This window comes from Impatiens glandulifera, chromosome 2, assembly GCF_907164915.1.
Source record: "Impatiens glandulifera chromosome 2, dImpGla2.1, whole genome shotgun sequence".
Lineage (NCBI taxonomy): Eukaryota > Viridiplantae > Streptophyta > Magnoliopsida > Ericales > Balsaminaceae > Impatiens > Impatiens glandulifera.
Genome location: NC_061863.1, coordinates 5,681,434 through 5,693,410, shown reverse-complemented (window position 1 = coordinate 5,693,410; position 11,977 = coordinate 5,681,434). Strand labels below are relative to the sequence as shown.

At 32.7% G+C, this 11,977-nt stretch overlaps 1 protein-coding gene, 1 non-coding gene and 1 pseudogene across 2 annotated transcripts; 1 reads left to right on the top strand and 2 right to left on the bottom strand.

The window, feature by feature from the left end:
- Positions 1-552: 552 nt before the first annotated feature.
- Positions 553-3,593, top strand: LOC124924224 (annotated as a pseudogene).
- Positions 3,594-6,742: 3,149 nt separating this feature from the next.
- Positions 6,743-8,401, bottom strand: LOC124925676 (tyrosine--tRNA ligase, chloroplastic/mitochondrial). The gene has a single exon (XM_047465748.1). It carries the CDS (start codon positions 8,341-8,343, stop codon positions 6,826-6,828), a length of 1,518 nt encoding a protein of 505 aa, XP_047321704.1. The 5' UTR covers positions 8,344-8,401; the 3' UTR covers positions 6,743-6,825.
- Positions 8,402-11,655: 3,254 nt separating this feature from the next.
- TRNAF-GAA lies at positions 11,656-11,728 on the bottom strand. The gene has a single exon. It is a non-coding gene; the product is annotated as a tRNA-Phe (tRNA).
- Positions 11,729-11,977: the final 249 nt, after the last annotated feature.

The following is an 11,977-nucleotide window of genomic DNA, read 5'->3' as shown; positions in this document are numbered from 1 at the left end:
CTGGTCGACTCGGTCAGGAAATGAGCCAGCTTCTGGTGTCTTCTTCCTCCAGCAGCCCTGCAACACCTTCATCCTATCACATTTTACTTTTTCTTTTCTTTTTTTCCAATATTGACGTTCCAATCAATCAAACACACTCTTCATTGCATAAGGATCAGTTCACTGCCTTCCAACTATCACAATAAGATCAACTGAAACACCGATGCTCGATCCGAATAAATTATTTCACAATTCAACTCAAAACCGCGTTTAAACTTTACAAAAAAAAACTGATTTTATACAAGTATATATATATATTATAGAAGGTTCCAAAACTTTTATAGAAGTGTATATATGTATTAAACTTTCTATAATACAGAAGTATATATATATATATATATAAGTTTCTATAATATATATATATATATATATATATATTATTTTTATAAGATTTTAGAAACTAGGATACTTTTTTTATAGAAACAAGAGTTTCTATATATATATAATATATATATATTATTATAGGTTCTAAGTAAGTAGAGACAGAGTAGACTCCCTATTTCTTTCTAGAGGATGAAGAACACCCAAGAACTCTGCAAGCGTCGGCATATGGACATGGCACGAGACGCAGATGAGGAATACCGTGGCGGCGGAGGAAGGCGTGGTGGTACCAAGGCTAGGAGGATGCTTCGGGCTTCTGAATTTATAGAATACGAAGCGGCGGAGGCTGATAGTGAAGAAGAAGAAGAAGAGGATGAAGGAGAAGACGTCGGTTAGTGTTTTGTTATATTTTTGTAACTAAACACATGTTTTGGCTGGCATGCATGCATGTTGATTGTTGTTGTGACTGAATGCTGCTGCAGATGATTTTATAGTAGATGGTATGCAAAATCATGTCAGGCCACTACCTGAAGAAGATAAAGAGGAATTAGACGTGGAGGATCTCGAAAGAAGCATCAAGGCACGATATGCCGCCATAAGATCATCCGGTTACAATAACAAAACAGCAGAATATGACGAAGAATTAGAAGAAGAAGAGACAACAGAACAAGCGCTTTTGCCATGCGTTAGGAATCCTAAATTGTGGATGGTGAAATGTGCGGTATGCATACATATAAGTTATTATCTTTTAATAAGATCTACTTACTAATTAACATAATTAATTAATATGCAATAGATTGGTCGTGAGCGAGAGGCAGCTTTTTGCCTAATGCAGAAATCTCTTTATGGTCATAAAGGATCATCTCCTCAACAACTCCAACTGCAAATTCGATCTGCTATAGCCCTTGATCATCTCAAGAGTTTTATTTATGTTGAGGCTCATAAAGAATCCCATGTCAAAGAGGTACGTATCAACTTTACTTACTACTCCCTACTGGTGATCAATACAAAAGTTGGAAATTGATGATGAACGATAATGTATCAGGCATGCAGAGGTCTACGTATAATATTTTCAGAAGCCAAGATAACCCTTGTACCAATCAAAGAAATGACGGATGTTCTCTCTGTACAGACCAAAACCTTAATGATCTCTCTAGAGATTCTTGGGTTAGAATCAAGCTTCGAACTAATTACAAAGGGGATCTTGCAAAGGTACTGCAAACCAGTTTAATGTTTCTTTATTATGTTTGACAAATCTTTTTCTGAATTATGATACTCATTTCAATGTATGTTCATGTGTTCCTTTCTTCTTAAAGGTTGTGGATGTAGATAATGTGCGTCAAAGGCTTACTGTCAAATTGATTCCACGTATAGACTTACAAGCCCTTGCAAATAAATTGGTATATATATATATACATATGCTTCTTTAATAACGATAATGTTTTCTTTTTTGAGAATCCATTATCATATATAAAAAATAAGTAATTTTGTTCAGTTCTATGTTAACACATTCAATTCTAAAGGTTCTTAATTATTCTTCTATTTCAGCAAGGAAGGGATGTTCCAAAGAAAAAGACTATTAATGTTCCACCTCCACGCTTCATGAATATTGATCAGGCTAGGTAAACTAATTCAACTCTTACATTGAACCTTGTAAAATCGATCTTACATTTTCATTTACCATCTCCAGAGAAATGCATTTGCGCGTGGAGCGTAGACGAGGGACTGGTGGTGATTACTTTTACAGCATAGATGGCATGATGTTCAAGGATGGTTTCTTGTACAAAAATGTATCTATGAAATCTATCAGTGCAATTAACATGCAGCCTACTCTTGATGAGCTGGACATGTTTAGACAATCACCTGAGAGTGGAGATGGAGATGCGGCTAGTTTGACAACTTTGATTGCAAATAGAAAGAAATGTCATTTTATGAAAGACGACCAAGTTATCGTTGTCAAAGGCGATCTTCAAAACTTAAGAGGATCTGTTGAAAAGGTTGAGCAAGAAAATGTCTTCATTCGGCCCAAGGAGGCTGGCCTCCCGGTAATAATTTACACTATATTTTATAACTGATTTTTTTGAATCCATTTATCTTTAGTTAACTATCTTTTTCAATCATTATTGGATTCGTATTTTTGTATTCTTATTGCAGAAAACATTAGTAATAAATGAAAAACAGATTTGTAAGTTTTTCGAACCTGGTACTAATGTCAAAGTTATATCCGGTGCATCAGAAGGCGACACTGGCATAGTTCTTAAGGTGGAGAACCATGCCATAATAATTTTGTCAGATGCTACTAAGAACCATGTGAGTCATTGTTATATGATTCAAATGGTTAAACAAAATATCATCTTTCCTACAGAATAATAATAATATATGATGTTTTTCAGGTTCGTGTATTTTCAGACAACGTTGTTATGAGTTCAGAGGTAACTGCTGGCGTTACCCACGATCTTGTGCTTTTGAAGTAAGATACATTATGAATGTATTAAACACTTTATATTTGTTTTTTTGATCTAAACTGACAAGATAAACTAATTGTTTTTGTATCCAAATTCAGAAACAAAATTGAATGTACTTCCAACTGGTGGCCTAGTGGAAGGAATCGTGATTCATTGATTAATAAAATGGTAAAAATCTGTTTGGGACCTTTTAAGGGTTACCGTGGCATTGTGAAAGATATTAAAGGAACCACAATTAGGATTGAGTTGGAATCACTAATGAAAGTAGTTACAGGTAAGTTTCATGTTACTTCAATTTTCTTGATATTGTATTATGACATAATATATATGTTGATTACTTTACAGTGAACCGCAATCATATTTCTGATAATATGAATATTATGGCATCAAACAGGTAATGAATTATGTTCTTTATAAATTGTTATCAATTACTACTTATCCAGTAAGTCTTTTTTAACATTTCTATTCAATATTGATTTTTAAAAATCAGAGAGATGTATAGTTATGGTTCTGGAAGTGAGACTCCATTACATCTTACATGACTCCAATGCGAGATTCTGGAGGTTGGTTTAAGCTCTAGGTTATATATTTAGAGATATTTTAGGTGTATGTATGATACTTATTACCTAACACAAACTTCATTTTGACTTGTTTGAAATTGTGTTAATAGTAATCCCGATACATGATGGCATGAGGACACCAATGCGTGATAGAGCATGGAATCCTTACACGCCTATGAGAGCGATGGAGTCGTCAAGCTGGATGTGACTCTTGATGTGAAGATTTTGGACATGACCTATTTGGCGAAAGCAGCAGCAATTCCATGATCATGAATCATGATATAATCATTCTCTTTTATGTCAGTTTGTGGATTAGGTGTAAAATCAGTTGTAGCGATCTCTTCCTTTGATATTTGGTTTGAGATTTTAGTCATTTTTTTTAGTACTATCAAGATTGTATTGTTGATATTTTATTAAGTCTATAACTGTTGTTTTCTTAGTAGATGTATGTGTAATTCTTTTTTATTAATACCTCCATATAAATTTCTTATATATATATAAAGATAGTTAGGTAATAATTATTATTATATTTTTCCGACGTTGCTTAACAATCTTCTAAGTGTAAACATAATTTTTAATATCATTAAGAATACTAGTATAGACACCTCACATTACAAAAATTAATCAAATAAATTACTAAATATTGATACATTATATTATAATTTTAAAAATATATTTTCAATTTAAAATTAATAATCAAGATACATAGTTAAAAAAAATAGTTAATAACTATTCAATTAAATTAACAAATATTATATTATAAATTGATAATAAATAAAAATTAATAAAAAAAATTATTTATTTTTATCACTTTATTAATTTTTAGTTAGATTAAATATGGAAAATATAAAATAAATAAATAAATATATATATATATATATAAAATTATGAAGAGAAAATATAAATTAAAATATCTAACCATTTAACTAGCTTTAAAGATTAATTTTCCACATAAACTAAAAGTACATCATCAAACTAACAATAGTTTTAATCGGTTATGATTAGTTTTTCACGTAAACTAAAAGTACATTATAATCTAGTTTTTTACCCGACTAGGGTTAGCTTTTGACATAAACTAAAAGTTGTATAAAGGTAGAAAGACTAAACTGACAAATCTCGCAAGAGACTTGTGTTTCTTGGTGCCTTTGGTACATCATTATGACTTTCATTCGAGAGTCATGCTATGTTGAGTCTTTTTAACATAGACTTATGGACTGTGTCTTGTTCAATAATGAGACTCGTATCACTTTGAAACAGTTAAACGTCTTGTTCTTGTTAAGTCAAAAATTTGCATCGTAGAATTTGGGCGAAGTGTCTTATTCAAATATGAGACTCGTCTCACTTATAAATCGTTTAACGTCTTACTCAAGGATTCAAAGTAATACGATTTCTCAACATAGATTCTTGGGCGATGTGTCTTGTTCAAAGATGAAACTTATCTCACTTGGAAATTTTTTAACGTCTTGTTCTTGCTAAGTTGAGTTCTTCTCGACGTAAACTTGTGGGCGACGTATCTTGTTCAAAATAAAAATCATCTCACTTTGAAACCGTTTGATGCTTTGATCTAGCTAAATCGATTTTTTTTCTCGACATAGACTTTTGGACAACGTGTTTCGTTTCAAAATGAGACTCGTCTCATTTTGAAACTATTTAACGTCTTGCTCTTGCTAAGTCAAGTTCTTCTCGACGATAGATTTTTGGGCTACGTGTTTTGTTCAAAGATGAGGCTCGTCTCATTTTGAAACCGTTTAACGTCTTTCTTTTGCTAAGTTGAATTCTTTTTGACGATAAACTTTTGGGCAACGTATCTTGTTCAAATATGAGACTCGATTCACTTTGAAACCGTTTAACACTTTGCTCTTGCTAAATCGAGTTCTTCTGGACATAAACTTTTGGACGACGTGTCTCATTCAAAGATGAGACTCATTTCACTTTGAAATCATTTAACGACTTGCTCTTACTAAGTCGAGTTCTTCTCAACGATAAACTTTTGGGCGCGTGTCTTGTTCAAAGATGAGACTCATCTCACTTTGAAACAATTTAACGTCTTTCTCTTGCTAAGTCGAGTTCTTCTCGACGATAGACTTTTGGGTGACGTGCCTTGTTCAAAGATGAGACTCATCTCACATTGAAATTATTTAACGTCTTGCTCTTACTAAGTTGAGTTCTTCTCGATGATAGACTTTTGGGCAACAAGTCTTATTAAAAAATGATACTCATCTCACTTTGAAACAGTTTAACATTTTTCTCTTGCTAAGTCGAGTTCTTCTAAATGATAGACTTTTGGGCAACGTGTCTTGTTCAAAGATGAGACTCATCTAACTTTAAAACTGTTTAACGTCTTTCTTTTGCTACGTAGAGTTCTTATCGTCGATAGACTTTTGGACTACGTGTTTTGTTCAAAGATGAGACTTATATGACTTAGAAACAATTAAACGTGATGTTCTTGCTAAGTCGAGTTCTTCTTGACAATAGACTTTTGGGAAAAGGGACGTGTTCTTTCGAAAGATGAGACTCGTCTCGCTTTAGAACTCATTTAACATCTTTCTATTAATTAAACTTGACTAGTTCAACACTCGTTTTAACTCTCACTATTTGACTTTTCTAGGTTTTTGAAACTCGATCCTAAGGCCTAGTTTTTAGTGATAGAGATTATGGATTAACTAGAGGATCCAAACTTATATACAAATATGAGTATAAATATATATATATATAATTGTAAATTTAATTCACAATCACCTGTGTTCTAGTGGTTAAGTGTTTCATATTTTAAACTTGTTTATGGTTCGAGTCCGATGAATTTTAGGGAAGAGAACGGTGAATCAAATTGAGAGAGTATTAATAATGTTATTAATTGAGAATCTATGTATATGTGGTAAGAATAATATATAATGGTATAGGTAAGTCTAAATAATTAATGTGAGTTCGAATTAAAAGGGTGAGAATAATATTTTAGAAACAATATATTTTTTTTTATATTTTTTCGTCACGTGATTCTCGATTAGTTATACTATTATTTTTTTATGTTATTTGTTATATACTATCAACTTTAACTTTGACATATTTAACTATTCAACTAAATAATATAAACATTTATATTAATTTTTTCATTATATTAATTTTTTAAAAGTTATTATAATATAATATAATATTTATCAATTTAATTCAATATTTATTAAAACATTTTATCTTCATTATTAATTTAAAATTGAAAGATATCTTTTAAAATTGTAATATAAAATATTAATTTACCAACTTTTATTTATATAAATTTTAGTTTAACTAATGATTAAGGTATCTTGAAAACAATATAGTAAATTTGTTATGAATAAATAGAACAAAACATACATTTAAGCCTCAAGAAACCCAATTTCATATTCAGAAACAAAATTGTTTACAAAATAATTAGGGTTCATACAACAATTTCATAAGATGAGTTTTTAAGATACTCTTACAAGAACTTTGTTCTTCTTACCAGCAGAAAGGAGTAGAATTTTACCATCAACAATATCATCAAACTCAATCTTCTTCCCCTCATCATCTATTCTACAATTGTTAAGATATAACCCACCTTGTTTCAACAGCCGTCGAGCTGCAGATTTACTTTCCATCAATCCAGTCGTCACTGAAAGCTCCATTAAAGACAGATTCATCACCTTATCATGACAAAGAGTACAAGAAGGAACATCCCCTGCAATCTGTTCAATTGTTTTCCAATCAAGTTTAGTACCAGAACCAGGTCTCATCACTTCAGTTGCTTTCATTGCCTGTTCCAATCCTTCTTCTCCATGAACAAATCGAGTCACTTCCTCTGCTAGCCTCTTTTGGATCGAATTCACTGCGTAATCCCTCTTACCCATTTCAATCTCCATCTCTGCTATCTCTTCCAAACTTAAGAATGTTAAGGTTTTCATGAATCTAATCACGTCTGTATCAGGAACTGTGAAAAAATGCTGATAGAATTTGTATGGAGATAGCATGGATGGAGATAGCCATATTGCACCGTCCTCTGATTTTCCGAATTTGGTGCCGTCGCTTTTCAGTAGGAGAGGAAATGTCAATCCGTATGCTCTGTTATCGTTGTTGTTGTTGTTGACTAATATCCGGCCGATTAAGTCGGTTCCGGCGGTAATGTTACCCCACTGATCGCTGCCGCCGATCTGAACGTTAATCCCTTCGTTCTGAAAAAGATGGAGAAAATCGTAACCCTGGAGTAACTGATAAGTGAATTCAGTATAGCTAATTCCCTGTTCTGATTCCAATCGCTTACGAACGCTTTCCTTCGACATCATCGTCCCGATTCTAGCATACCGACCTACATCTTTCAAGAAATCAAGCAGTTTAACATCCTTCCACCAATCATAGTTATTCAGAATCGCAACATTGGTATCCGCTGCCGGAATTCGACATAAGATCCGTCGAGTCGTTGCGGAGATTCCTGCGATGTTCCTTTCTAATGTAACGGAATCCAGTTCCGGCCTCTCGGAGCTTTTACCAGATGGATCGCCGATTCTACCGGTGGCGCCGCCGATGAGAGCGACTGCACTGTGTCCGCATCGGAGAAACCATGAGAGAACGATGATACCGAGGAGATTACCGAGATGAAGACTCTCCGCTGTTGGATCAAAGCCGCAGTAAACCCTAAGAGGTGGTCGAGTTGGATCGGTGCAATTCAAGCGGAGATTATCGCTTGTAAGTGAGTCAAGTAAGCCTCTTTTTTCGAGAATGTCGATAACGTTAGGACGATGAGTAATCTGTTGGTTGAGTGATGGTTGAGTTGCGGCGGCTAGGTTTGAATAATGAGTGAATCTGGGAGAAGATGAGAATAATGAAAATGAAGATGGAAGTAAGAGAGATGATGATGAATATATAGGTTTGAATCTGAATGCTGCTGCTGTTGCTGTTGCTGTTGTTGAAGATTGGAATATGAAGGTTCGAAATGTAGTCGCCGCCGCCATTGTTGCTGGAGAAAGCTAAGAGCTTTGCGAGCGGATTGAATTTCAGACTTAAATCACAGCAACCATGGATAGAGGCAGCAGTTAAATCTTAACCATTCAATATTGTATAACCAAAATATAATTATAACCTAAGACCTTATTATTTAAATAACATGATTATTTAAATAATAATAATTGATTTATTTAAAATAAAATTATATTAATATATAATAATTAAATAATTAAATTTATTTAAATATAATATATTTTAATATTTTTATTTAATGAATTGTGTGATATAATAAAAGAAAATAGGTGAAATAATATTAATTAGATTATGTTATTTAAATAACCTAAAAACATTATCTAATAAAACATTGATCAATTAGATTATTTTTCTAATCTTTGTTTCTCACCTAACAAATATCAAAACAAAATTACTCACCTTCAAAATTTTCAAATATATTAAAAGCTAAAAGAAGATTATCTTTTATTTTTAGTATTATACAATAAATTTTTAACAAACTCACTTGTCGATAACTAAAATAATAGAGGGTAAAGAAAATTATAATTTGAAAAAAAAAAATAGAATTAGAATTTTAATGTATGAAAATAGAATGAAAACATTAAGCAATTCCAAAACAAATAACTTCATAATTATGTTACACACTTCAAAATTCTCAATAAACCAGATATTAAAACGGCGACTAGGGTTTCAAGTTCCCAAGATCTTATACTAACTCCCGAAATTTCTCTGTAATGTCTCCCTTTCGTACCTCATCTCATTTCATAGAGAACACGGAAAAATCTTGTTCAACTAACTCTTTGATAATATAAAAAAATCAAAAGCTAAAAGATTCGCAATATAAGTAGGAAGACGTTTCAAATACCACACATGGGTTTCTGGACCCCGACTGAATATACTATACAGGCCAACAATAGACAATAACTCTCCTGAACACAGCTTACAACTTTCATCGTACCGTAATTTGGAGAGCAATTCTTCTCAAAATCTCATACAAAAAAGTTGAATGCGTGTTATCAAGGAATTTGATGTAATTATTTTGAGTGTAGAATGAAGTCGAAAATACTAAAAAAATTAATTATTCACAACTACTGACGAATGATTCCTCAACTTTTACAAGAAAAATAACAAGAACAACAAAAACAAATGCATAAAACCTCTCAAAAGAGCAATACTTGAATAATATGGTTTTAAAATTGTCCATCATAGCCTAGGCCAATAACATCCGCTTTACCTATATAACATAAAGACAATATTACAACACTAATCAATATCAACACTTATTACAAAACTAATCAATATCAACACTTTTCTTGAATGTTTTGTTGCTTGATGAAGTTGTATACGTGTCTGGTGAGTCAGAGACGACAGCATGTATCTTTACCCCACCCTCACGCCAGCGTGCATTCTAATCAAAATACAATGCTTGATGAAGATGTTCCGAGTCCTGTCGCAGCTTTCTGAGTTTGATTAGTTACTTGACTTTGCACTATCAATATAAGCATACTTAGATTGTCTTTGTCCATTATCATGCTTCCAATGGACCTGTTGGAACTCACCTTGACTGCACCTCTGCAAAATAAAACAATCACAAAATAAGTCCTAATAGAGGCTTGAGATGAAAGAAGATAAGGAATGGAATAGTTTTGAATAACAAGTACACAAGTTAGTTAGAAATCCAATTGGTATTTTTTATTAAGATGTGTATAAACAAATGATAGAAGACTTGTACCCTTAATAAACAGATTTGAATGAACCTGTTCCAAGACTTGTAGATATGCACTAACTAATCCGGTTTGATATTAATAGAAAGTTAGTCTACATCCTTTCATCCTCGATTTTTTTTCTCTATTTCTAATCCTCAGTTCTATTTTACAACACTAGACTTGTATACGATATGCGTGACATAGAACCCTCTCATCCTCAATTCTCCCATTTACGAATACAGATCAACCAGAACAACAAAACCCCTTTAAACATGATGTTTCAATTCTCATTAAAAGAGGAAAAAACAACTATATACACCCAAATGATAAAAGAGAGAACAATATTCAATATATTTCATTTCAAATGCTTTCCTTTTTCTCCTTGCACTTCATTCTCTCAATACATATATATGTCATCTCCTTTCTTTGAATCCTCTAATCACTCCCCTTATCAAGGTTAGCCCAGTTTGTTTGGTAAAGTTCCCTGTTTGTGTCAAATATAGTATGTAATAATATGGAATGGAGAAACCATAGGAAAAGTAATGGGAGAAAAATGGAAGGTCTGTTTTCTCTTCCAATCCAAATGTAGTAAATAATATGTATATAGACTATGTAAGTAACCAACAGAAAACAGCATGCGAAGAGAAATATCAGAAAGTTCATTTGATTCCGCCCAAAAATTGCAAACACGCAGGTAAAATGAGTTCAGTATACCGTCTTGGAAGGATCGGAATTCATAGAGAGTTTACATGAAATCCACATACTTGAAATATACCTCCAATAAATTTCCGAATTTTGGTAGGACTAATTTCAGTTTTTAAATATGATTGGACAAAAAGAGTATTTTCAGATAAAACTAATATTTTCATATCTATCAGTTGAAGATCATTGGATAAATATCAGAATCCAACCAACCAACATGATCATAACAATCTGAAACCAATAATAACATAGATAAATTAAAGAACCAAGTTGAAATTGATGAACCCAAATTTGCTTCCAAATAAGTTACTAGAAAACAACAATCTTTTTGAGTTCAGATTATATAAGGAATTCTATTTTCTCAATCAAAAACATTGAAAGTAAATCAGCAAGGTTAAGAGTTTAGAACATACTTTTAAGTTTTAACCAACAGATAGTAGAGCTTTATTTCTCCTTATAATCTGTGAAGGCTTCTTTGAATAGCTCGAAGTCCATTCCCCTTCATCCTGAGAATAGTAATCCATTGGATAATCACCATCAACTTCTCCATCCATTGTTACCTTGGCAACAAGTTTCATTCTTTGAACAATCCATTGACTTTCTTTCCCACAAGCCATGTAGACCACCAAGAGCAATCTCCGCTTCAAATGGTGTTAATAGTGGTTTCACAAAAGCATCACCCCAATCTATGGAGAGCCTAGGACAGGCTATTTGAATCCAAACATCAATAGAATCACCAAACAATGCAATTCTAGCTGGTCATAGCTCAGACATCAATACTACATGATAAACTCTTTTCTCTCATCTATCAAGAATTTGGGATTCCCTTGTATTCTTCAAAATTATTCTTTCACACAAAATGATAACAATCCGACGATTATTTGTAAAAATAAAAAATAATGCGGTGAAGGTGGATCGAACACCTGACCTTCAGATCTTCAGTCTGACGCTCTCCCAACTGAGCTATCCCCGCTTTGTGTTATCATAAGGTCCTTAAATATTCTCACCTTAGAAACGGAAAAACATTGGTTAAACATTATCAATGGGGTGATAGTGACTAAGGTAGATCAAAGACTTAACCTTCAAATTTCAATTTGATGGTCTCCCAACTGAGCCGATCTATCCCCGGTTTGCAACCTCATAAAGTTCTCTTAGAAGCAACAAAACATTGGTTAAACAAAGTCAATTGATAGCCAAGTTTTAGAAGTTATTATTTTCGAGA

Excerpts from the sequence above, each read along its gene's own strand:
- LOC124925676 (XM_047465748.1), bottom strand. The coding sequence starts at position 8,343 with ATGGCGGCGGCGACTACATTTCGAACCTTCATATTCCAATCTTCAACA.